Genomic DNA, 25,751 nt, shown 5'->3' with positions numbered 1-25,751 from the left:
CCACAGTAAGCATACTATAACTGTTTGTATTCTTCCCAGGAATTTCTCTTATTAGTAGGTACTATGACTCTATGTTCTTCAAGATAACAAGGGATTAAATATGTGGGTAGGAAAATTTACAGCCAATGAGGTAGAATTCATCAATTTTTCCCTGCCTGTCTAATAAATTTCACTTTTCTAGTTAAGTGAATTTCTTTTGTTCTCTAAGCACAAGAGATGTTAGAGTGGAAAGAATTCCAGAGGCTATCTTCATAGTTCAGGGCGAACATGCCACCAGAGCATAAATAAAGGTGAATTAACAGAGGGTTTTCCTGTTTTTTAATGATCTGCCGTAGGAAATTAGGAGCATAGACTGTTGAGTTTTATAGTTTGCAATTACAGCTATTTTTTATTCATCATATTTGAAATAGTTCCAGTTAAAATGTAAACAAATTTAATATTTATTATTTGGCTTTACAGTCCCAAATTTAAATATCAGAGCAGTTATTGTTAGTGTAGATCTTAAATAAAGTGTTGGTTAATTGAAAATAAAATGACAGTTCTCAGTATATATGATATTCTTTAAACCATGTTAAAAAAAACTTGGGCAGCTTAATCTTTTAAGTCAGCCTCACTGATATTTTTTTTCTTTGATTTTAAAGTCCCAAATCCTTCTTGTTTTTGGTTTACTCACTGTGAGCCAAAGTTTAAAAGAGCAGCATTTAAGTTGTGCTCTAAAATTCACTACAGAATTATTTCCTTTGAAGAAATATAATTGCTTAAATAAGTTCATTTCATTAATTGTCTTTCAAATGCTTTCAAACACTCATATGTCAATCCAGGTGCCTCCTACTCAGGACTCAGTCCTGTTTGTTAAGGATGAATTCATCAGAATTCAACAGATATTTACTGAGACCCAAGGTACACCAGACGTACCTTAGAAACAGAAGACTCAAAGATGAGTAATGTAAAATTCAGACCCTCCGAGGGCTCATTTAGAAACAACCTGTGTCCATCAATGGATGAATCGATAAAGAAGATGTGGTGTATATACAGTGGAATATTATTCAGTCATAAGAAAGAAGGAAATCCTGCCATTTGTGACAATGGATGGACCTTGAGAGCATTATGCAAAGTGAAATAAGTCAGACAGAAAAGGACAGTACTGTATGATGTCACTTACATGTAGAATCTAAAAAAGCCAAACTCACAGAGGCAGAGAGTAGAATGGTGGTTACCCGGGCGGGCCTGAGGATTGGGAGAAATGGGGACATGTTGGTCAAAGAGTACAAACTTCCAGCTAGAAGATGAATAAGTTCTGGGGATCTGATGCACAGAGTTTTGATTATAGTTAACAGTACTGTGTTATATACTTGAAAGTTGCTAAGAGAGTAAATCTTACATGTTCTCACCACAAAAAAAGAAATGGTAATTATGTGACATGATGGAGATGTTAGCTGAGCAATGGTGGTGATCATTTTGCAGCATATAAGTGTACCAAATCTACATGGTGTATACCTTAAACTTACACAGTATTATATGCGAATTATATTTCTATAAACCTGGAGGGAAAAAAATCTAATGGCTCTCAGCCAACTGTGGTAAACTCAACAAGTGCAGCAGGAGAACTAGAACCCCTAGACTTTGCAGTGGTGTCCTGGATACATAAGACCTGAGAAGAGCCTTGCAAATAGGATTTTGATGAGTCCAAGGAAGAGAATGTGTATTCTAGGAAAAAGGAAACTTGTAGGCAAACGCATGGAGATGGAAGAGTCCAGTTTATGTGCAAGGAAGGGGAGGGCCAGTGTGAGTCTTGGACCATGGGATCTGTGGAAGGGTAACATGGGAGATGAGAATAGATGGCCTTGACCATCTTCTTGAGACATTAATTTACAAGGGTGCATAGGAGCTACTCTTCTAATCCATCCTGGTTTTATTTATAAACTCCATATCCTTTCTGTAAATCTTTTTTTTTTTTTTTTTTTTTTTGCGGTACGCGGGCCTGTCACTGTTGTGGCCTCTCCCGTCGCGGAGCACAGGCTCCGGACGCGCAGGCTCAGCGGCCGTGGCTCACGGGCCCAGCTGCTCCACGGCATGTGGGATCTTCCCGGACCAGGGCACGAATCCGCGTCCCCTGCATCGGCAGGCGGACTCTCAACCACTGCGCCACCAGGGAACCCCTCTGTAAATCTTTTTAAATTATAAAAGCAATGTATATTTAATTTCTTAAATATGTATTGAAGTATAGTTGCTGTATAAAATTATATAAGATACAATATTATATAACAATCTTTTTAAATTATAAAAGCAATGTATACTAATCTGACGATTTATAAAATGAAGAAATACACAAAATAAGAATAATCTATAATATCACCAGCTGAAGATGACTGCTTATTCAAAATAAAATACATGTTTACATACTGGAGTAATACTTTCTTCATAATTTTAATCCTGCTTTTTTACATGATATTTATCATAAGTGCTTTTACATGTCATTAATAATTTTTAGAAGAATGTACACCACTATGTATAAAATAGATAACTAATGAGAACCTCCTGTATAGCACAGGGAACTCTACTCAGTGCTCTGTGGTGACCTAAATGGGAAGGAAATCCAAAAAAGAGGGGATATCTGTATACATATAGTTGATTCACTTCGCTGTACAGCAGAAACTTAACACAACATTGTAAAGCAACTATACCCCTATTAACAACAAAAAAAGAAACATCATGTTAGTAAGCTGTATGGCATTCCATTTTATGAATGTGCCGTAATTTATTTAATCACTCCCTCATCACTGTACATTTAGATCGTTATCTTTGCTCTAGCAGCTTAATGCTGAGATAGTGTAGATAAAACTAGACTTCCCGTTGCTTCTGTTGTTGACTGATGCACTGAACCCACTAGAAGGACAAACCTTGCCAGACCACTTTGGATGGGTCTTGCCTCTGAGCAGCGGGATGAACTCCTGGGAAACACACATGCTTCCATAGAAAACTACAAGTAGTTGTGGCAGCTTTGCTCATATAGGGATTGTTTTTCCTTTGGGTACCTTCATATCATTTCTCCAGTCACTATATGAATATTTTTTTAAAAGTTTGGGTGTGTGTGTATGTAAGCAGTAGTGTAATGGTATTTTATTTCCAGATAAAATATCTGACACTTAGTAGCCGGACAACTGTCGGTTATCTTCCCTCTCCTTGTCCCTTCTTTATATCAGATAATCATAAAAATGTTGTCTAAAGGATTTTTTTCCTTTTTAAAATACATTACTCAAGTACAGAATTAGGCCGAATCTGTTAGCTCAAGCACTCAAGACTGGAAACCCTTTGATGTGTGATTTGGTGTTGCCTTAGTGATCAAATCTAATTGCACAACTGATCTGATTGATCATGAAGAAATAGGTTGTTAAAGTGAACAAAAAATATGATCAGTCTGGAAGAAGTTTGATTAAGTGACCTCATATTGACAGGACCAAGCAGTGACCGTCAGCCTGGGTGGTTAAGAGGTTTGGGAGCACCATAAAAGAGCAAACCTGTCTTTAAGAAACCCGTAGGCTGTTTCACTTAATTTTAATTGGAAGGAGTTATTGGTTTGCTCAATTGCTTTCTTTTTGGTATTTTTCCCCTTCAATTAACTAAGTGGGAGAGCTGTGATGTTTCATTACTGGCTGAGAAGCCTGTATCAAGCTAATGGGTGTTTTAGCAGAGATGGAAGCAGTGGTTATAATAAAATGGTCTGAAAGTAGATAGTCTGTCAGAGATCTGACGCTTGCTCAAAGCCAACAGAGGCCATTCATCAGTACATTTCTTGTTTAGCACTCACTCAAAGCTCTTTCCGATGACTTCTCATTCAGATATGTATGGAAACTAGTATTCCATTTCTTTTTTTATTGTCATCAGTGAGCTCGTTTTGCTCAAAGCAGTATTTTTCCTGATATAAGTTTGTGAGTTAGCTCACAAATAAATACAGAGTAGCTATTTTGACTGTCATCTTACCGTTCCTCGTGGGCCATTCAAAGCTTGTTTTCCTGAATAACCAGTAAGTGAGCTCATCAAAATGCAAAAAGCCTTTTATAGTGCTATATTAATAATTAGAAATCTTGCATTAAATTATTACACACAGGCACTTTAGCCATCTTATTCTTGCTGGATACTTTGAGGAAATCAGCTTCTTTTTTCTCCTTCCGGAAATAATCTCAATATCAAGTAGGCGATCTAATCCCTGCTATTAGAAAGTGGCTCAGGGAAGCATAGGAATTAAGAGTTTCCTGCTTTTACCCTGATTAAAACCAGTCTACTTATTATTACAGAGCCAGCAGGTGCTTCACATTCATATTATCTTGGGAGCCTAACCAGAATACCATCTAATGTACAAAAAAAGCATGCCGATTTTAAAAGTAGGTACTTGATTACAATGTAATAAATGAATAAACGTTTTAAGTAATTTTCTGGTATTTGCAGGAATAAGTCTGGAAGTTTTTGTTCAGCTGTGTTTTACTCCAGTGGCCTAGTTTTCAGGGATCAGAGTTTCAGAGTGAGGTCATGTCTCTTTCCTGAATTCACATATTTCTTCACCTGTACTATTCCTACAGGCCTCATATCTGAGGTACTTGTGCTGATGCTACAGTTTTTATTAGACTGTGAACTCATGTATACCACCATAATGACTAGTGTGTTTTCTATGCGAGAATTTGATATGTACTTGAATGAATGAGTAAAACTATTCTAAGTCTCATATCCTACACATTAAGCTAAGCTACCTTGTAAAAGGGATATTGTAATGGCAAAGATTTTTAGGTTTTAAGGAGTTTCCAGAATTCCATTTTATTAAGCGCTTTGTTCAACCTGTTGCTCACACATCAGAGGGAGTTTCAATTCTCTGTTAAGCCAGAAGTATTTATTCTTAAATTTACAACAAGAGGCCATTGGAAAAAGTCGTTGGCATTGTTGACAGTCCTTTCTTCTCCCTCGAGGTTCTCTTCTCCCTTTCGGTTCCTGTGGTTACACTTGTGATCTTCCCACGTTGCTGCTAACGGTTCCTCCTACAGTTCCTCTGCCTTTTCTTTCCCTCCATTTTCCCACAAGGACTGTCCTTGTCTCTTTCTTGGCTCTTTGTTATCTCACTTTAGTAGTTTCATCCCTGTTCCAATTTCAGAAGCATCTTGTAGTATCAGTTCTGATTATATTATCCGCATGTTTCTGGTCCTGATATCTTTTTCCAGAGCTTCTGGCTCATCTTTCTTTTCATCTAGATATCACTGCTAGCCAGTTGCTATCATATTATACTCAACACTTTAAAAATGAAGCTTCTGAATGTTTTCTAAAAATATTTTTATGTATATGAAAGAAATTAGACACGTTTAAAAAATCAAAAACAGAAGAACTTGGAATGAAAAGCAATAGTCCCCTGACTCACTTCTGCTTACCTTCTATCAGCTTTTCTAAAAGGGGTTCCTCACCTGAACTACAAACCAGAAAATGACCCGAGCAACTAATTTCTCAGATCTCCCAAGGATGGTACGTGACTAGTACCATACCAGATACACAGGAGAGAAGTTCATTCATGATTTACTCAGGATGCCTTAGGGCATTAGAACTTATTTCTCTGTGAAAGTCCAGTTGAGACAAGGTACTAGGGGAGACCACTTTCCAGGGGGACCACTTTCCAATTCTTCTAATATGTTTATACCATGCTTTGTTTAACTGGTCAATTTTAGACGTTACCAGTAGACTTTTTTCTATGATAGATGACGATTTACCTTCCTTATACCACCACCCTTCCATATTCCCTTTTCTTATGTAAGTTACCTTTTTAGCCTTCACCAGTATATGTGTTCATCTTCATTTCTTGTTTTATCTACCATACATAGTTTTCCTTGCTTCCCTATTTCCAAATCGAGTTATGTTCTGAGTTCTTAGTGGACATGAAGTTTTTGGGAACAGTATTCGACCCACTACAGGTAGTTTTCAGTGTATTGATGGAGTTTGGGTATTTAAAGCCCTAGTATTAGATGAAATCATTAAGTTAGTAGATGGAAAAGAAAATATCTGAATATAGATCCCTAGGGAACTCAAACTTTTGGAGATTGAGAAGATAAGACCTGAGAAGAAAACCAAGATATAGGGGCAATGAGGTGAAAGAACTAAGACAGTGATATATCCTTGCAACGTGGAGAGTTTTAGGAGAGAGTGGTGAACTACTGATAGGTGTTTCGTTACATGGATTTGGTCCTTTATTTTATTGCATTACATCATCAGTAAAATCTTTTAAAAATAGTAAATAGCACAAAAACTTTCTAAGAAATTATATATCTTAAAATATCTTTATCCAGCTTTTCCAGGTATTTGACAGTTTTGCCAAGTATAGAATTCTAGGGTCAAAATCATTGCTTCACTCTCTTACAACAAACAGTGAGAAATGTGATGCTAGACAGATTCTTATCCCTTTATGTGTAACCTTTAGGTTGCACATAAGGGTTATTTCCCTTCTGGAAGATTTATATTTTGTACTTACTGTGAAATTTCACAATGTGCATTTAGATGTGAATCTGTTTCATTCATTTGAGGTAGTGTTGTATATGGGGTAAGGGTTTGACCTCTATATATAGAGTATCCGGATTCAAATCCTAGTTTTGCCCCTCAATAATCTTGAGAAAATAACTTAAACTCCCAGTATCTAAGTTTCTTTCTCTTTAAAATTGAGGGAGTGATAAAATTTCCTACCTCATGGGACTGCTGTCTGCACTATATGAGTAAATATAGGTAAATTGCAAAGAACAGTGTCTGCCGTATAGTCAGTCATCAGTAAGTATTGGCTATCATTTCATTATTCATTATTTGGAGTATTTGATGGGGCCTTTTAATCTGAAGACTAAAGTCCTGTGAAAAGTTCTTCAATTATTACTGTTATTATTTAAGATAGTTTCTTCACTTTGAGTTTTCTCTTTTCTTGGTATGAAATTTGTCTTTAATCATAAACTGTATGTACCATTTGAGTTGGTACATTTTGATTGTTGGTTGGTACAAAAGCTGTTTGATTTTTTTCCTATCATATTTTTCTTCTATTTTCTATATGTTACTCTTTTAGAAAGACTACTTCAACTTTCAAGTTCTTTCAAGTATTATATTGCATTTTTGAAAAATTTCAGCTATCATATATTTAATTTCCAAGAGCTCCTTCTTATTCTCTGAATATTCCTTTTTATAGCACTGTGTGCTTTTCTTATGAATGAAATATTCTTTCAAATCTATTAGAAAGTATTAATTAGAAATATTTTAACTCCTGTTCTGTGCATTATCTCTATTTCCTTCAGGGTCAGTTTTTATGGTGGTATATCTTGGTTATTCTGTTAAATGTTATAGTCTTTTCTCAAGTATTTGTTTCTCCTTGATCTCACATTAATGTTTAAGAGTGAATTAAACATTGACCTTTGATATGAAGGTAAGGTTTGTTGACTGGCAGACTTACATTGGGTGAGCTAAAAAGGTGCCACTTTTTACACTTTGAACTCTAAACACTGAGATGCAGGGGACTTTGTTACAAAGGATAACTCCTACATTAGCTACTTAGTTTCCTCCAGATATTTTATTTATTTATTTTCTTTACAGAAGAACCATCCATTCTGGCTTTGGGAGTAATTGCTTTCTTTCAGCTGTCTGCTCAAGGTGGGAGGAGGTGGTTGGGTTGATTGTTCATCAGTAGACCTTTAACTAACCCAGAAATTCATTGAATTTTCTTCTCCACTGGTGGCGTTTTACATTTTATCTTTGTTTACACTTTTCTTTGTCCCTTTAACGTAATGCTTATAAGATGGGAGGAAGAGGAGATTTAACAATGTTTTTAATCTTTCATCTTTAATCAGAAGTTTGGATGTACTCTTTGTTAAAAAATTAATATATGTTATATATATTAAATATATAATTACATTTACATTGTATTTCATGTATATATATATATAATGTACACATTTTCTATACCAATTCTACTCCATTTAATATTATAGTCAAGTTTTTGACATAAATATTTGAAGTAGGATGAGAAAGGGTCTTCTTATCATGTCTTGTTATTGCATCTTAGTGAATGCTTTCAAGCTGCCACTCCTGCCTTAATTCCCCCTGACCTAGCAGGACCCAAAAGCTGGCATGCTGAGCTTGCCACTTAGTTACCTGATATTACAAACAGATCATTCATTCACTCAGTAAATGTTTATGAATCTCTAACCATGTGTCTGGTTCTTTGCTAGATGTTAGAGAAAGAAAGAAAAACACACAGGCATAGTCACTGCCCATATTTATACAAATTATTTGTAAACTTTTGATATTAAAGAAAATTGGGGGTGAAAGCAATGTTTTATAGCTTGATTGTGGTAGTGTTTATGTGTCAAAACTCATGAAATTGTTGGTGATGTTTTTTGTATATAAATTTTACCTCAGTACAGTTGGTTTTAGGTCTGAGGAGATAATATGTATAACATGATGACTGTAGTTGCTTATACTGTATTGTATAATAGAAATTTATTAAAAGAGTAGAACTTCAATGTTCTTACCAAAAGAAAAAAAAAAAGGTAAATCTGTGAGGTGATGGATGTGTTAATTAACTTAATGGGGCAATGGGGGAATCCTTTCACAATTTATACATATATCAAATCATCATATTGTAGTCTTTAAATATCTTACAATTTTGTCAATTATACCTTAATAAAGCTGGAGAAAAATAATGTTGGTTTCAATAAAAAGGAAGACAAAAAAACCATTTAGGAATAAGCCCAGGCAAACTATATAGAAGGCGTCCTTTCAGAAATCGATAAAGACCATAAAAGCTATAAAAATTATTAGAGAAAGAGGAAGTACATCATGTGTGTGGATGAAAAGATTCAATAATGTAAAGATGTCACTTCTCCCCAAATCAATCTATAAAATCAATGCAGACTTCCCCTCCCCCCATTTTTGGTTTTGTTTGGGAGTTTTTGTGAGAAATTTCAAACTGATAGACAGAAAACCCAAAGAATCAAAGATACTTTTGAAAGGTGGGCAGAAAGATAAGGAGTAGCTATTCTGAGCCAGGCACTGCTCCTCCTGTGATGCCACGTATAGTTAATGGCAGTAGTTAAGAGCGAACTATTAAGAAATAGAGAGTATTACTTCTATTTCAAAAACAGAAAACCCAGAGAAGTTTAGTAAGATAACTCAAAGTTACACAGCTGACAAGCCACAGAGTTGAAATTCACTCACATTAAGATATATACTGATTAGTTATAAAGCAGAAACTAACACACCATTGTAAAGCAATTATACTCCAATAAAGATGTTAAAAAAAAAAAGATATATACTGAGACATCTCAAAGTATAGGCTGTTTCTTGTTGGCCAAGTGTTGGTCTTCAGAGGCAGCCTGTGGTGAGAGAAAGAGCGCTGGACTTGGAGTTGAAAGAGTTCTGGTCCATGGTGTGACCTTGGGCAATGCCTTTGCTCTCACCACTTCTTTGTCTATGACATAGGGATAAGAATAACTCACACAGCTGTTGTGAGGACTAAATAACATGATGAAGAAATTATATTATGCTTTTTTAAAGAGTTGTCATCAACTTCCTGATTATGAGCTATAAAGTAGTGAAAATAATTTTCACTAAATCCAATGTTATTATCCAACTTGTGAAGAGGATTTTAGGATTTTCAAATTTTATTTACATATATTGTCATTTTACTTTCAAAAAGTTCACATGAGAAAATCAGTCTTTTTATGACATTTTGGATATTTTATACCCAAGTCTGGAATAGTTGTAAAAAACAATGTAATGCTCAAAAGAGTTTGCTTTCATTGAGCACTTACATCTAAATGTTGAAAGCAGACTCCCCAGAAGCTCAACAAAAGACAGAGGGAAAATGACCTTGTGATTTTTAAAAAAATGCTGTGGATAATCTAGAAAGCAAATAATCCACATGTGGGTAATCAAGAGTTGATTAATTGTTTTGAGGATGTTTAATTCCCTACTGTTTATCAATATAATTTAACTACCAGTGAATAGGATAGTGATATAAATAGTCCAGTACTATTTTTTTATGAGAAATTGTCAGGTTTTTATTAATAATAAACACTTTGAAACACAGTACTCTCATGATTTGACTTTGCCATTAAAAGTACCATGCTCATTTTAAAAAAATAATTGTATTTTCTTTTCTTTTGAATAGGGTAGCAGGTTAAACTAATGATTAGGGTCTGTTTTAGGTATGGATGGTTCTAGATATTTACACACTTTTTATTATTCTTCGTTATGTTGTTATGATAGAAATAACTTACTATGCATGAGAAAGTATTTGTTTATCATTCAAGTGTCTCATTTTATAACTACACTTAATTTTACAAAGAAATAATTTGTCATTTTCCAAAGTGACCCATTAAATGCTGATGTCAAAAGCCATTTTTGTTTGGCCTCCTCTGAAGCCAGTGGTCTGTGACATTGTAGGAGGCATGCAGTCTTGTGTCACCACACCTGAGGGAGGCAAAGAAAACAAGATACTGACATATGTGAGCTTTTTTTTATTCATACATGTTCCTTTCTTGTTTTCTGCTTGTTGGTGTGTTTTTAAAGATTACCTCAAAACATATGTACTTTCTAGAAAATCTATCACCACAGTGCCTTCCACTTCCATTTTCTAAGCTGATTTTGATCTCTGGAGTATGACTGCTATTCGTGACTGCTGTTGGATGGCTAAATATCTTTTGGATTTTAGATTCTCTGTGCTCTGGGACAGCATCTCAATATCATCACTAGCTGACTGTTCTAAATGTAGCTAGTGAAAAAGTTCTAATTGTCCCTAAGGAACTAGTTCCTTTCTAAGACAGAATATATAATGAAATCATAGTTTTTCATAAAATTTATTTTTAGTTTTTTATATAATGTACCTACAGAGTATAAAATTAAGGTCCTTATAATTAAGACTAAATCATATGAGCTTATACATCCTGTACTAACCTTTTTGAATACTCTAATTCGGTTTGGAAAGTAATTTGTTCAAACTTGGTAGTTCTTATATGGAATAAAATAATAACATTCCCCCACCCCCACCCCAGGTCTGCTGTTCTCTGTGTTTCTAACTCAATTAGATAATATAAAGTTTGGTTTTAACTGACCTAAAGAAAGTACCAAAGAAATAAATCATCTGATTTTCTTTTACTACTTTCTGTTATTATATGATATGTAAAGCACAATGTGTGCATATCTGAAATTGCACACAGTATGTGTGCATTTATATGTTCTAACTCATAGTAATGTCTACATTTGTGTATAGATAAAATATACTGAATTCTTAAATTGTGGATCAGATTTCAATTCTTTACTTATTAATGATTACTGAGTAACTAAAGATATACATACCATCAGATAGCTTACAGATGAGGCTGCTTGTTTCATCTTTCACTTTAATTAGACCCATGAGCCAAACAAACATACCTTCTGGTGGAAAGTGCATACTTTGGCAATTCAAGCACACTCTCATTTTCTACCGACTTTCACCAAAGTAGAAAAGTTTTCGTAAACAAATCAAAATTAGCAGGAACATGAAAGTGTAAAACAAAGCAGTGTATATTATCTGGCTAGTTTTACTTTGCTATCCTAAATGGTAGCAAGTATATAATTTGAACCATGACATATGTATACTTATACTATATTTTATAAGTTGAGTCATATTTTAAATGAATTAAGACATTTCACTACCTAATGAACTACTCAGTAAATCCTTCTGAGATATGAATAATTGCTCCATACTGTATCTTAGTGTTTTCAAAACTCCAGTCATTCATATGCCACCTTAATAAGTTTTGTCATATTTATATACTGTTTATACCAATATCTACTTACTGTTGTTTCTGTAATCCCTCTCACTTTTTAAATTTAAATACAATTTCACTACTGTACTATTAGTATCACTTGCTATAAATAGAAATAATTCAGAAATATACAAATGTAGCTATTAAAATAAAGTATTTGCCTGTTATCACCTAAATACCATACCAGTGGCGGCAGATATATAACATGCGGGGAAACACTGTCCTGCATGATTGTAAATTCAGATTTTCATAAGTTTAATTTTCTTAAAATAAAACACATTTTAGATAGATAGTAAACCCAGTAAGGGCAGAAATTACTTCTGCTTTATGTATCCTTGTTTCCCCAGCACTTAATACTTGGCATATAACAGGTATTCAATAAGTATTGAATGACAAATTAATGAGTGACATATATATTTGCATATCTATCCTCTAAAATACTACTTAGTATTAGTAGTCAAATAATGATACTCAGATTGTATAGGAAAATACATTATGGCCAGCACATGTTTCAATCCCCAGTCTTCAGGGAATATGCACTAATATACTGTGTAACATTTCTATTAAACTTTAATGGATATAGACCAAGGAAGGTTGCTGTAATCTAAACAAAGAGAAGTGGAGATGAAGCAGTATAGGAGTGGGCCTGGTGATTAGAAAGAGTGACAAGAGAAAATGAGTGAGGAGTAAATATTGAAAGATATATCTGTGTCATGTGACCTGAGGTAGCCCTTGTGTTGCAGCAAGAAAAAATAACTAAATTAAAGGGTAAATAAGAGATGTGAAAGTTGCTTCGGTGGATAAAGCTCTGTTCTATTAATATTTACTTCCAAATCACCAACGCTAATGACCAAATTATTCTAAAATGAGGTGCTCTAAACATCCCCCTCCTGACCTTCTTCCAATAAACTCATTTCTAAAGCTTAAATTCCAACCTGTTTTCTTTTGTCCATGCACTTAAGAAATGACATAACCAATTTCCTGCATCTTTTGGGTTAGAAGAAAAGACCATATAAAGCTGAAATGAGCATAGCATTTTAGTCCCATTTATAAATCATCAGTTAGGGAGGCCCCTGAAGTACAGATAGGCTGTTTCATAAAACGTATGAGGCCTTACTAAATGGAAGCAATTCACATCAGCTATGTGTCAGGAAGTCAATGGTTAGCTGACTTGGCCACTAACAATTATTTTGACAATAGGAATTACTAACGGTAAGAAACTGACTCTTCAGAAGAGCAACCACAGAGGCAAATCACTCATAGTTCAGAAAGAATGTTAAAATTTTGCAATCATATAAAATATTTATTTTGGCTTACTACCTAATCTAAGAGAATGGTTTGTGCCTTGTTTTACTGAAGGAACTCCGGGCTTATCAAGAAGTATATGAGTGATGACTTTTTTTTCTTTTAAAAATCTTACTTATTCAAAAATGTGTCTCTTTAAAAATTGAACATAGTAAAAGAGGAAATTTTAAAAGAAAATGAAAGAAATATATATTTCCAAGAATTTGAAGTTAGATGAGACTAAGAAGGCAGTAGTACTGCTGAGCTGGAGTGGATTGTCTGGGAGGAAAGGACTCTAAAATAAAAAGTATCTGGTCTTCCCATCAATAGGAGGGACTTATCATGCTGGTCACTGCAGCAGGGAATATGATGCAGGTGTGGAAAACATATAAGAAAAGGCTATTCTACCTTGGCGAGTGGAATCTGCAGTCATGGCAAAGGGTTGTCAAGATGGATATTTTTGGCAGCTGTGATGGTACGGTGCCAGCAGATCACTTAGCAAGGCCTGAGGCAACCCCAAAGCATCCAGAAACCCAGAAGGTATTAAGAAGAAGGGGACACTGTGTAAAGCAACTCTAGGAATTACTTTTTCCTCTATGACTGATTAAAGAGGCTTGGATGGACATCAGATGTTCCCATTAATCAGCAGACTGAATAAGAAGAATAAAAGGCTCACAACATTTGAGAATAGTAATAAGCCACTGGAGGAAATATATGAAACTCAAGATACATTCTCTGTTTGTTTAGACAATTTTGCCAATTTCAGCCTGTGTCTACTTGTATGAAGGAGCACACACCAGAAAGTTAGGCAAATATGAACTCTTAGGTGACCTTGGTTAAATCCCATAATTTCCTTTTGCCTCATTTTTTTTCATATGTTCAATATGCTGTCTAAATGGCAAGATTTTTTTTGAGGGTTGAATGAAGTAATGATATATGTGAAACACATTAAAAGGTGGCATAGATGGGATATATTCTCAAAAATTGGAAGCATGTTGATGCATGAATGCTATTGCCATATACTGGAGATTATGTTGCTAGTAATAAGAGACCCTAAAATTTCAGTGGCTTAAAGCAAAAAGGTTGGTTCTTGCTCATACTCTATGTCCACCCCAACTAGAGGAGGAACGTGCCCCATATCGTCTTCACTCAGGACTCAGGCTGATCTTCAGAGCTTCTGGAAATCGCTGGTCATTGTGATGGGGGAAGGGTATGTGTGAATCACACACTGCCTCTTTAAGGCTCTCTCTGGAAGTGACACATGTCATTCCCTAATTGACTTCAGGAAGTCACACGGCAATCCTAGCTTGTGTCCAGAAAAAGAGCTGGAAATATTTGGCGAGCAGCACTAATGACTATCACAGATGGTTTCTTTCCAGTTTCTACAGTTGGATGACTTTTGCAACATAGAAGCTGTCTAGCTGTTTCTCCTATTGCTAATACCACTACATTCTTTCTCTATAGCTTTCAACAACCAAGTAGACTTTCTTGATTTTATGTTGTCCCAGTTTTAAGGATTTGCTGGCACTAAATATTTTAGTAGCCATCTAACAGAATATTTTAGTTTCTTTGAGAGAAAGGCAGCAATTGTATAACATCCCGTTTCTGTTTTCTTTCCCAAATAGACATTGATGAGTGCTCTGATGGCTTTGTTCAGTGTGACAGCCGTGCTAACTGCATCAACCTTCCCGGATGGTACCACTGTGAGTGCAGAGATGGCTACCATGACAATGGGATGTTTTCACCAAGTGGAGAATCGTGTGAAGGTCAGTACAAGGAGAAGACCTAGAGTTTAAAGTCTTAAAATTGAGGAAAATGCAGTAAGATGTAAATAGTAGACATTGAGCTAATATTTAAGGTATTGGTGATTTTTGCTGTGTGTTTATACAACAGTGATTAGAAATATGTTAAAATCTAACTTTTGCTTGCTAATTATGATAACTGATTTTTAGATAATTAAAACTTGCAATAGTAAACCAATTTTCTGTGGACACTTTTAACTGTTGAAGCGTGTTTTAGAATGAGTAAACCCATAATGTCAGATAAATTTTTTAAATGGCAGCATGTAAAAATATGACCCAAAAAAGAACTAGGAAAAAAAAATAGATGAAGAAAGCAGGATAGAGGGAAAATGAGGGTAGAGGAAATAATACAATGATATATGGCCAAGGGAAACATAATGCATGCTACTCTGGGCTGTTCCTAACATATCACTTACCTGGCAAAGTCAGAGATATTTAGTGAATGTTGGATACAGAAGATATGGTCCCTGCTTCACAGAAGATGTCAATCTAATAAGAGTGGAAATTTGAAAAGATTATAGTCAATTATTTACCATTCATTTTGACTTATTTTCAGTGAATTGACAACTCTGTTCCCTTATATCCTCTATTAAGGGGCACAATATTTAGGAGGCAGGCAGAGTAAGTAAAGCACAGTGAATAATTGTCAGGGAAACCACCCATACTAAAAGGATTTGGCATAGGATTGGAAAACGAAACAAACCTCAAGAAGTCATTATTTTCTCCATTGGTGTTTACACCTTCATAGAGTGACAGCCTAAGAGAATGATGCGGCTAAAATGACACAGTTGATGAAAGCCTTGGAGAATCTAACTTAGCAGTGCTTGACGCTTAAATGATGAGATGTCTTTTACCCTTGGGCCTCAAGAGGTTTTCACACAGAGAAAAGTGAAACAGACATGGGTGATAGATGCCAAGGCTCCCAGCGTGCTTTGCCAGCAGCTGCAGAGCTCTGGACCTTGAGCAGAACGTTCATCTGGATTTTTATGCAGAACGGGAACGCTACTGCCTTACCAGGGGCTAAAACCTGGCATTTGCAAATAAACACTTAGCTGTGGTCTGAAGACTCTACCTGGCACTTGTGAATGTTCCAGAATGCGTACTTCCAGCCCTGTAGAGAATGCCATTCAAGAAGCCGATCAAACCGTGTGATTTTGCCCTTCCCTGATAAAATATTTTGCCTGTTTTCTATAGTATATTATGAGGAAGAAGTCTTCAGTGCTACCTTTTTAAGATTGTCTTTTATTTTATTTTGAGTTACATACATAAAGAATGAATACAAGCTGATTATAAATAATTCAAAGCATACAGAAATATATAGAGCAAAGCTGAAAATGCATCTTTATTTCATCTCCCCCTTTTCCCCATCCCTTCCTCTTCTGCTCTAGGGCTAACCTGTGTTTAATTTTGCTTGGTATCCTTTTCTGTGCATCAGAATGTAACTAGAAAAAATACATACCTCTGCTGACTATCTTACTTTATATTTGCAACTGCTTTCACTCTCTTTTAAATTTATGACCACATGTCTCAAGGGAGCTGTATTAGTTATCTACTGATGCGTTAAAAGTTACCCCCAAAACTTAGAAACTGAAAACAACAAAAGTTATCTCACAACTTCTGTGGGTAAGGAATCTATGCACAGCTTAACTGAATGCCTCTGGTTCAAGGTTTCTAAAGAGGTTACTACCATCAAGTTGTTGCCCAGGGATGTGGTCTCATCTTGAAGACTTGTCTGGGATGGGAGTGGAGAGAATGAAGGTCACTCATGTGTCTATTGGCAGGCCTTGTTTCCTTAACACATAAGCTACTCCGGCTGGGGGCTGGCTTCCCCTAGAATAAGCAGGTGCCCAAGATGGCAGCCACAGTCTTTCCATAACTGAATCTCAGATGTGACATTTCATCACTTCTCCCATAGTCTATTTGTTAGAAGCCAGTCAGTAAGTCCAAGGGGAGAGGATTACACAAGCGTGTGAATATTAAATGGTGAGGATCGTTGGGGGCCATCTTGTAAGCTACCTGCTCTGAGGACCATCGACATCACCCAGTATTCCGACTTTATTTCCTTAGTTACTTTCCCCTGCATACCTTCTTCCGTCTCCTCAAATCTTAGATACCACTTTCTTTCTCTTCTTTCTCTGTCGATAACTCTGCTTATTTAACTGAGAAAAAAGAAGTACTTCCCTTTTCCACCAGACATATGGTATGATATACAGTAAAGATGTAACGGTCAGGAAAAAAAATGACAAAACGTAATTAGTGCATTCATTAATGTCCAAAGGTAACAAGGAAAATGACACATGATAAAGATGAATATAGGGAAGTAAAGGATTCTATGAAATGCCTACACAGAAAAGGCTTTTTGAGGAAATTCCGTAAGTACAGAAAGAATGGGAAATCTTATTTTTTAAAAAAAAGAACCACAATTCTAGAAAGATGATTCTATTATTATCTTCCAGTATAATTTATAATGATTATCATAAAAATCTACTACTCTTTCAGAAGACAGTGTGCTCTGAAGAATACTTTTAAAAGAACCCACCTATGTTGTATAAAACAAGAGAGAACTAAAGTGCTTCTTTTTAACAACTATCTATTTACTGCAATTTCAGTGATTTGTAGAATTGTTATATTAGTATTTAGAAGGATGCAATTTTAAGAGTGTGATTATATCTGAGCAGGTTCCATTTTTCTGTGCTGGGGACAAAGAAAAGAAGCATTTCAACGTGGACAGAGCCACAGCAGTGGGTTTACAATTATGCTGAAGTATAATATTCATATTTGAAAATGTGAATAAATAACTTTGCACTGTTTCACTACTTTTTAGGCTGTGTAATCTACAAATACATGCTTATAAACTGCATTCATACAAAGTGTAAACTGTTTTGCTCATCCATTTACCTCAGAGGTGTAGACATTTAATCTCCAGATAATGTACAAGGGTACCACTTTCCTTGTCCATATCATCATTCCTAATGTGCCTGAAATTTTGTCTTTCTCTAAGAATAAAGCCCAGTATCTTTTTTCCAGGTAAGAATATTGTATTTTCATGCCCACATTTCCCTTTATTTAAAGCTTTTATTTCTGGATTATCTTTATGCTTGGTGAGGATTTTTTGAACTTGTATGACCCCCAAAAAATGTTTATAGGGTAACATCTTTTGAGTATTATGTTCAAGCCAAATACTATAAATTCTAAACTTAAATCAAGGAAAAGTATGAAAATGAAATGAATCTATTTCAACTCAAGAAGTGGTTACTGAATCTATGCACAGGTACCTTGAGGTACTTTACCAGGCACCTGCTGTGAAGAAATATAAAGGAGGTATGATCACTGCTCTCAGCTTGTAGTCAAGATAAAATATGTACAGTAACAACTGTCATAGAAGATAGAATGTAGTAAGTTTTTCAATAGAGGAGAAAGCTGCAAAGTTGAAAATGATGAATACATAAGAAAAGTATGAATTCAGAGCCATAATGAAACAAAGAGAGAAATTATTTCCTGTTGGGATCAAGAAAGGATTGAATATCTTAGCATTGTTTCAGGACTTAAGTATAATGTGATTATTGGCTTATTGAGATAGGGAAAGAGAGTTCCAGCAAAGGAAGTAGCTTTAAATGCCTTTCTAATAAGTTTGAACTTGAGTCTGAAAGTCTACTTTTGAGAAAGGGAATGATGAAAGTGTATCTCCACCAAATCTATATTTTGGCCCAGTCCTATTTTCTGAATTCCAGACCCACATATCCAGCTGGACAGCTCTACCTGGAAGCCCAGAGGAAAGTGTATTTCAACATGTCAAACTAACTCATGTCTTTGCTCATCCCTGCCACCTACTTCCACTCCCCAGCAAAATCTTGCTCTTCTTTGTATAAATATCATCAACCAAATTTTCCAAGCAGGAAATCTAATCATTCATGACCCTTCTCTCTCCCTAGTCTTTGAAGCCAACAAATCACTAAGAAGTTGCTTTATCTTTGTTCTTTCTATCTTGGAAGATTTTAGCTTTGTTGTTTGTTTCTATGCATCCCCACTGCTACTACTCAATACAGCATTATGCCTAAGAGCACAGACTTGGAGCCTGACAGCTTGGGTTCCCATCTGGGCTGTATACCTTACTAGCTGTGTGACCCTGAGAAAGTTATTCAACATGTCTAGGCCTTAATTTCCTGATCTATACAATGGAGATAATGATGGTACCTTTCATGGTTGTTGTGAGTCATTATATGAAATAAGTCATTATATGAAAGTACTTAGAATTTGATACATACCAACCACTATATAAGTGTTTCCTTTTATTATATGACCATCACTTTCCTGGAATACTGAACAGTCTATTAATCAGTCTCCTAGCTTCAATTTCTAATCCATTTAAATCCCTTTCCCACAGTGAAGCCAAAGGACCCTTTCAAAAATGCATATCTGATTATGATTTTTTTTTTTTGTAATTCCCTAAAATGACATTTTATTGTCTTTAAGATAAGGTTCAAATTTCTTACAACATGACTTTTAACTGATCCTGGAGAACCTCTTCAGCTGCCTGTCTACCCACTCTGCTCTCCCTAGATATTCAAGTCATACCAATACTTCTGATCCTCTAACACATCTTGATGGCTCTGAACATTGGGAGTCAAACACACCCTTACCTCTGACTAGACCAGTCTTTACCTCCTCTTTGCTTGGCTAAATCTTATTCATAATGTAACTGCCACACCTGGAGAATGTGTTTGTGGGCAGAAGAAAGACCCAAAAAGAGCTACCAGTGTGATAGGAAGCAAGTAAAGGAAATTTATCAGGGAGAGGGAAGGACCTGTGTCAAAAGCTGCTGCTAGCTCAACTTCGATGGGAACTGAGACTTGACCACTGGCTTCAGCAACATTATTTCTCCAATCACTCACTAAAGCACTTACCAGTATTTTTTTAAATTTTTATTTTACTTATTTTTTTATACAGCAGGTTATTAGTTATCCATTTTATACATATTAGTGTATATATATCAATCCCAATCTCCCAGTTCATCCCCCCCACCCCCACCTGCCACTTTCCCACTTGGTATCCATACGTTTCTTCTCTATATCTGTGTCTGCCCTGCACACTGGTTCATCTGTACCATTTTTCTAACTTCCACATATATGCATTAATATATGATATTTGTTTCTCTCTTTCTGACTTACTTCACTCTGTATGACAGACTCTAGATCCATCCACGTCTCTACAAGTGACCCAATTTCATTCCTTTTTATGGCTCAGTAATCTTCGATGGTATATATGTACCACAACTTCTTTGTCCATTTATCTGTCAATGGGCATTTAGGTTGCTTCCATGTCCTGGCTATTGTAAATAGAGTTGCAGTGAACACTTTGGGGGGGGGGGGTGCATGTGTCTTTTTGAATTATGGTTTTCTCTGGGTATATGCCCAATAGTGGGATGCTGGGTCATATAGTAATTCTATTTTTAGTTTTATAAGGAACCTCCATACTGTTCCCAATAGTGGCTGTATCAATTTACATTCCCACCAACAGTACAAGAGGGTTCCCTTTTCTCCACACCCTCTCCAGCATTTGTTGTTTGTAGATTTTCTGATGATGCCCATTCTAACTAGTATGAGGTGATACCTCATTGTAGTTTTGATTTGCATTTCTCTAATAATTAGTGATGTTGAGCAGCTTTTCATGTGCTTCTTGGCCATCTGTATGTCTTCTTTGGAGAAATGTCTATTTAGGTCTTCTGCCCATTCTCAGATTGGGTTGTTTTTTTAATATTGAGCTGCATGAGCTGTTTATATATTTTGAAGATTAACCCTTTGTCCGTTGCTTCCTTTGCAAATATGTTCTCCCATTCTGAGGGTTGTCTTTTCGTCTTGTTTGTAGTGTCCTTTGCTTTGCAAAAGATTTTAAGTTTCATTAGGTCCCATTTGTTTATTTTTGTTTTTATTTCCATTACTCTAGGAGGTGGATGAAAAAAGATCTTGCTGTGATTTATGTCGAAGAGTGTTCTTCCTGTTTTCCTCTAAGAGTTTTATAGTGTCCGGTCTTACATTTAGTTCTCTAATCCATTTTGAGTTTACTTTTGCATATGGTGTTAGGTAGTGTTCTAATTTCCTTCTTTTATGTGTAACTGTCCAGTTTTCCCAGCACCACGTATTGAAGAGACTGTCTTTTCTCCATTGTATATCCTTGCCTCCTTTGTCATAGATTAGTTGACCATAAGTGCGTGGGTTTATCTCTGGGCTTTCTATCCTGTTCCATTGATCTATATTTCTGTTTTTGTGCCAGTACCATATTGTCTTGATTACTGTAGCTCTGTAGTATAGTCTGAAGTCAGGGAGTCTGATTCCTCCAGCTCCATTTTTTTCCCTCAAGACTGCTTCGGCTATTCAGGGTCTTCTGTGTCTCCATACAAATGTTAAGATTTTTTTTGTTATAGTTGTGTAAAAAATGCCATTGGTAATTTGATAGGGATTGCATTGAATCTGTAGATTGCTTTCGGAAGTACGGTCATTTTCAAAATATTGATTCCTCCAAGCCAAGAACATGGTATATTTCTCTGTCTGTTTATATCATCTTTAATTTCTTTCATCAGTGTCTTATAATTTTATGCATACAGGTCTTTTTTCTGCCTAGGTAGGTTTATTCCTAGGTATTTTATTCTTTTGGTTGCGATGGTAAATAGGAGTGTTTCCTTAATTTCTCTTTCAGATTTTTCATCATTAGTGTATAGGAATGCAAGAGATTTCTGTGCATTAATTTTGTATCCTTCAACTTTACCAAATTCATTGATTAGCTCTAGTAGTTTTCTGGTGGCATCTTTAGGATTCTGTATGTATAGTATCATCTCATCTGCAAACAGTGACGCCTTTACTTCTTCTTTTCCAATTTGTATTCCTTTTATTTCTTTTTCTTCTCTGATTGCCATGGCTAGGATTTCCAAAACTATGTTGAATAGTGGTGTGAGTGGATATCCTAGTCTTGTTCCTCATCTTAGAGGAAATGCTTTCAGTTTTTCAGCTTTGAGAATAATGTTTGCTGTGGGCTTGTCATATATGGCCTTTATTATGTTGAGGTAGGTTCCCTCTATGCCCACTTTCTGGAGAGTTTTTATCATAAATGGGTGTTGAATTTTGTCAAAAACTTTTCCTGCATTTATTGAAATGATCATATGGATTTTATTCTTCAATTTGTTAATACAGTATACCACATTGATTGATTTGTGTATATTGAAGGATCCTTGCATCCCTGGGATAAATCCCACTTGATCATGGTTTATGATCCTTTTAATGTGTTGTTGGATTCTGTTTGCTAGTATTTTGTTGAGGATTTTTGCATCTATATTCAACAGTGATATTGGTCTGTAATTTTCTTTTCTTGTAGTAACTTTGTCTGGTTTGGGTATCAGGGTGATGGTGGCCTGTATTTCTATAGAATGAGTTTGGGAGTGTTCTTTCCTCTGCAGTTTTTGGAAGAGTTTGAGAATGCAATTTTTGGAAGAGTTTGAGAATGATGGGTCTTAGCTCTTCTCTAAATGTTTGATAGAATTCACCTGTGAAGCCATCCTGTCCTGGACTTTTCTTTGTGGGAAGATTCTTAATCACAGTTTCAATTTCATTATTATGATTGGTCTGTTCATATTTTCTATTTCTTCCTGGTTCAGTCTTGGAAGGTTATACCTTTCTAAGAATTTGTCCATTTCTTCCAGATTGTCCATTTTATTGGCATAGAGTTGCTTGTAGTAGTCTCTTAGGATGCTTTGTATTTCTGTGGTGTCTGATGTAACTTCTCCTTTTTCATTTCTAATTTTATTGATTTGAGTCCTCTCCCTCTTTTTCTTGATGAGTCTGGCTAATGGTTTATCAATTTTGTTTATCTTCTCAAAGAACCAACTTTTAGTTTTATTGATCTTTGCTATTGTTTATTTCTATTTCATTTATTTCTTGTCTGATCTTCATGATTTCTTTCCTTCTACTAAGTTTGTGTTTTGTTTGTTCTTCTTTCTCTAGTTCCTTTACGTGTAAGTATAGATTGTTTATTTGAGATGTTTGTTGTTTCTTCAGGTAGGATTGTATTGCTATAAACTTCCCTCTTAGAACTGCTTTTGTGGCATCCCATAGGTTATGGATCATCGTGTTTTCATTGTCAGTTGTCTCTTGGTACTTTTGCTTTCCTCTTTTTTTTTAATTTATTTTTTCTACAGCAGGTTCTTATTAGTCATCCATTTTATACCCAGCAGTGTATACATGTCAATCACAATCTCCCAATTCTTCACACTGTCACCACGCCCCACCTCCGCTATCCCCCCTTGGTGTCCATACGTTTATTCTCTACCTCTGTGTCTCAATTTATGCCCGAAAAACAGGTTCATCTGTACCATTTTCTAGGCTCCAAACATATGTGTTAATATGCAATATCTGTTTTTCTCTTTCTGACAAACTTCACTCTGTATGACAGTCTCTAGATGCATCCACGTCTTTACAAATGACCCAAATCCGTTCCTTTTTTTTCTTTTTAACATCTTTATTGGAATATAATTGCTTTACAATGGTATGTCAGTTTCTGCTTTATAAAAAAGTGAATCAGTTATACATATACATATGTCCCCATATCTCTTCCCTCTCCATCTCCCTCCCTCCCACCCTCCTTATCTGACCCCTCTAGCTGGTCAAAAAGCACTGAGCTGATCTCCCTGTGTTATGCAGTTGCTTCCCACTAGCTATCTATTTTACGTTTGGTAGTGTATATATGTCCATGCCACTCTCTCACTTTGTCCCAGCATACCCTTCCCCCTCCCCATATCCTCAAGTCCATTCTCTAGTGGGTCTGTGTCTTTATTCCCGTCTTGCCCCTAGGTTCTTCATGACATTTTCTTTCTTTTTTTAAGATTCAATATATATTTGTGTTAGCATACAGTATTTGTTTTCCTCTTTCTGACTTATTTCACTCTGTATGACAGACTCTAGGTCCATCCACCTCACTATAAATAACTCAATTTCGTTTGTTTTTATGGCTGAGTAATATTCCATTGTATATATGTGCCACGTCTTCTTTATCCATTCATCTGTCGATGGACACTTGGGTTGCTTCCATGTCCTGGCTATTGTAAATAGAGCTGCAATGAACATTTTGGTACATGACTCTTTGAATTATGGTTTTCTCAGTGAATATGCCCAGTAGTGATATTGCTGGGTGGTATGATACTTCTATTTTTATTTTTTAAGGAACATCCATACTGTTTTCCATAGTCGCTGTATCAATTTACATTCCACCAACAGTGCAAGAGGGTTCCCTTTTCTCCACACCCTCTCCAGCATTTGTTGTTGGTAGATTTTTTGATGATGGCCATTCTGACCGGTGTGAGATGATATCTCATTGTAGTTTTCATTTGCATTTCTGTAATCATTAATGATGTTGAGCATTCCTTCATGTGTTTGTTGGTAATCTGTATATCTTCTTTGGAGAAATATCTACTTAGGTCTTCTGCCCATTTGGGGATTGGGTTGTTTGTCTTTTTGATATTGAGCTGCATGAGCTGCTTGTAAATTTTCGAGATTAATCCTTTGTCAGTTGCTTCATTTGCAAATATTTTCTCCCATTCTGAGGGTTGTCTTTTGGTATTGATTATGGTTTCCTTTGCTGTGCAAAAGCTTTTAAGTTTCATTAGGTCCCATTTGTTTTTTTTGTTTGTTTGTTTTTATTTCCATTTCTCAAGATGGTGGGTCAAAAAGGATCTTGCTGTGATTTATGTCATAGAGTGTTCTGCCTATGTTTTCCTCTAAGAGTTAGATAGTGTCTGGCCTTACATTTAGGTCTCTAATCCATTTTGAGTTTATTTTTGTGTATGGTGTTAGGAAGTGTGATAATTTCATTCTTTACATGTAGCTGTCCAGTTCTCCAAGCACCACTTATTGAAGAGGCTGTCTTTTCTCCACTGTATATTCTTGCCTCCTTTATCAAAGATAAGGTGACCATATGTGCCTGGGTTTATCTCTGGGCTTTCTATCCTGTTCTGACTTTGTGCCAGTACCATACTGTATTGATTAGTATAGCTTTGTAGTATAGTCTGAATTCAGGGAGCCAGATTCCTCCAGCTCTGTTTTTCTTTCTCCAGATTGCTTTGGCTATTCGGAGTCTTTTTGTGTTTCCATACAAATTGTGAAATTTTTTGTTCTAGCTCTGTGAAAAATGCCATTGGTAGTTTAATGGGTAGGGATTGCATTGAATCGGTAGGTTGCTTTGGGCAGTAGAGTCATTTTCACAATGTTGATTCTTCCAATCCAAGAACATGGTATATCTCTCCATCTATTTGTATCATCTTTAGTTTCTTTCATCAGTGTCTTATAGTTTTCTGCATACAGGTCTTTTGTCTCCTTAGGTAGGTTTATTCCCAGACATTTTATTCTTTTTGTTGCAGTTGTAAATGGGATTGTTTTCTTAATTTCACTTTCAGATTTTTCATCATTAGTGTTTAAGAATGCTAGAGATTTCTGTGCATTAATTTTGTATCCTGCTACTTTACCCAATTCATTGATTAGCTCTAGTAGTTTTCTGGTAGCATCTTTAGGATTCTCTATGTATAGTATCATGTCATCTGCAAACAGTGACAGCTTTACTTCTTCTTTTCCGATTTGGATTCCTTTTATTTCTTTTTCTTCTCTGATTGCTGTGGCTAAAACTTCCAAAACTCTGTTGAATAAGAGTGGTGAGAGTGAGCAACCTTGTCTTGTTCCTGATCTTAGTGGAAATGGTTTCAGTTTTTCACCATTGAGGATGATCTTGGCTGTGGGTTTGTCATATATGGCCTTTATTATGTTGAGGAAAGTTCCCTCTATGCCTACTTTCTGGAGGGTTTTTATCATAAATGGGTGTT

At 35.7% G+C, this 25,751-nt stretch overlaps 1 protein-coding gene across 1 annotated transcript in view; it reads left to right on the top strand.

The window, feature by feature from the left end:
• The window catches only part of NELL2 (neural EGFL like 2), a 378,381-nt gene that overhangs the window by 320,962 nt on the left and 31,668 nt on the right, over positions 1 to 25,751 (top strand). The window contains exon 17 of the mRNA XM_082665093.1: positions 14,720 to 14,860. Coding sequence (XP_082521219.1) covers positions 14,720 to 14,860 — 141 coding nt within the window. The remainder of the gene's footprint in view (positions 1 to 14,719; positions 14,861 to 25,751) is intronic.

Source organism: Grampus griseus (genome assembly GCF_964374135.1).
Source record: "Grampus griseus genome assembly, chromosome: 11".
Taxonomy (NCBI): domain Eukaryota; kingdom Metazoa; phylum Chordata; class Mammalia; order Artiodactyla; family Delphinidae; genus Grampus; species Grampus griseus.
The sequence above is the reverse complement of the archived record's forward strand: the minus strand, read 5'-3'. Positions and strand labels throughout refer to the sequence as shown.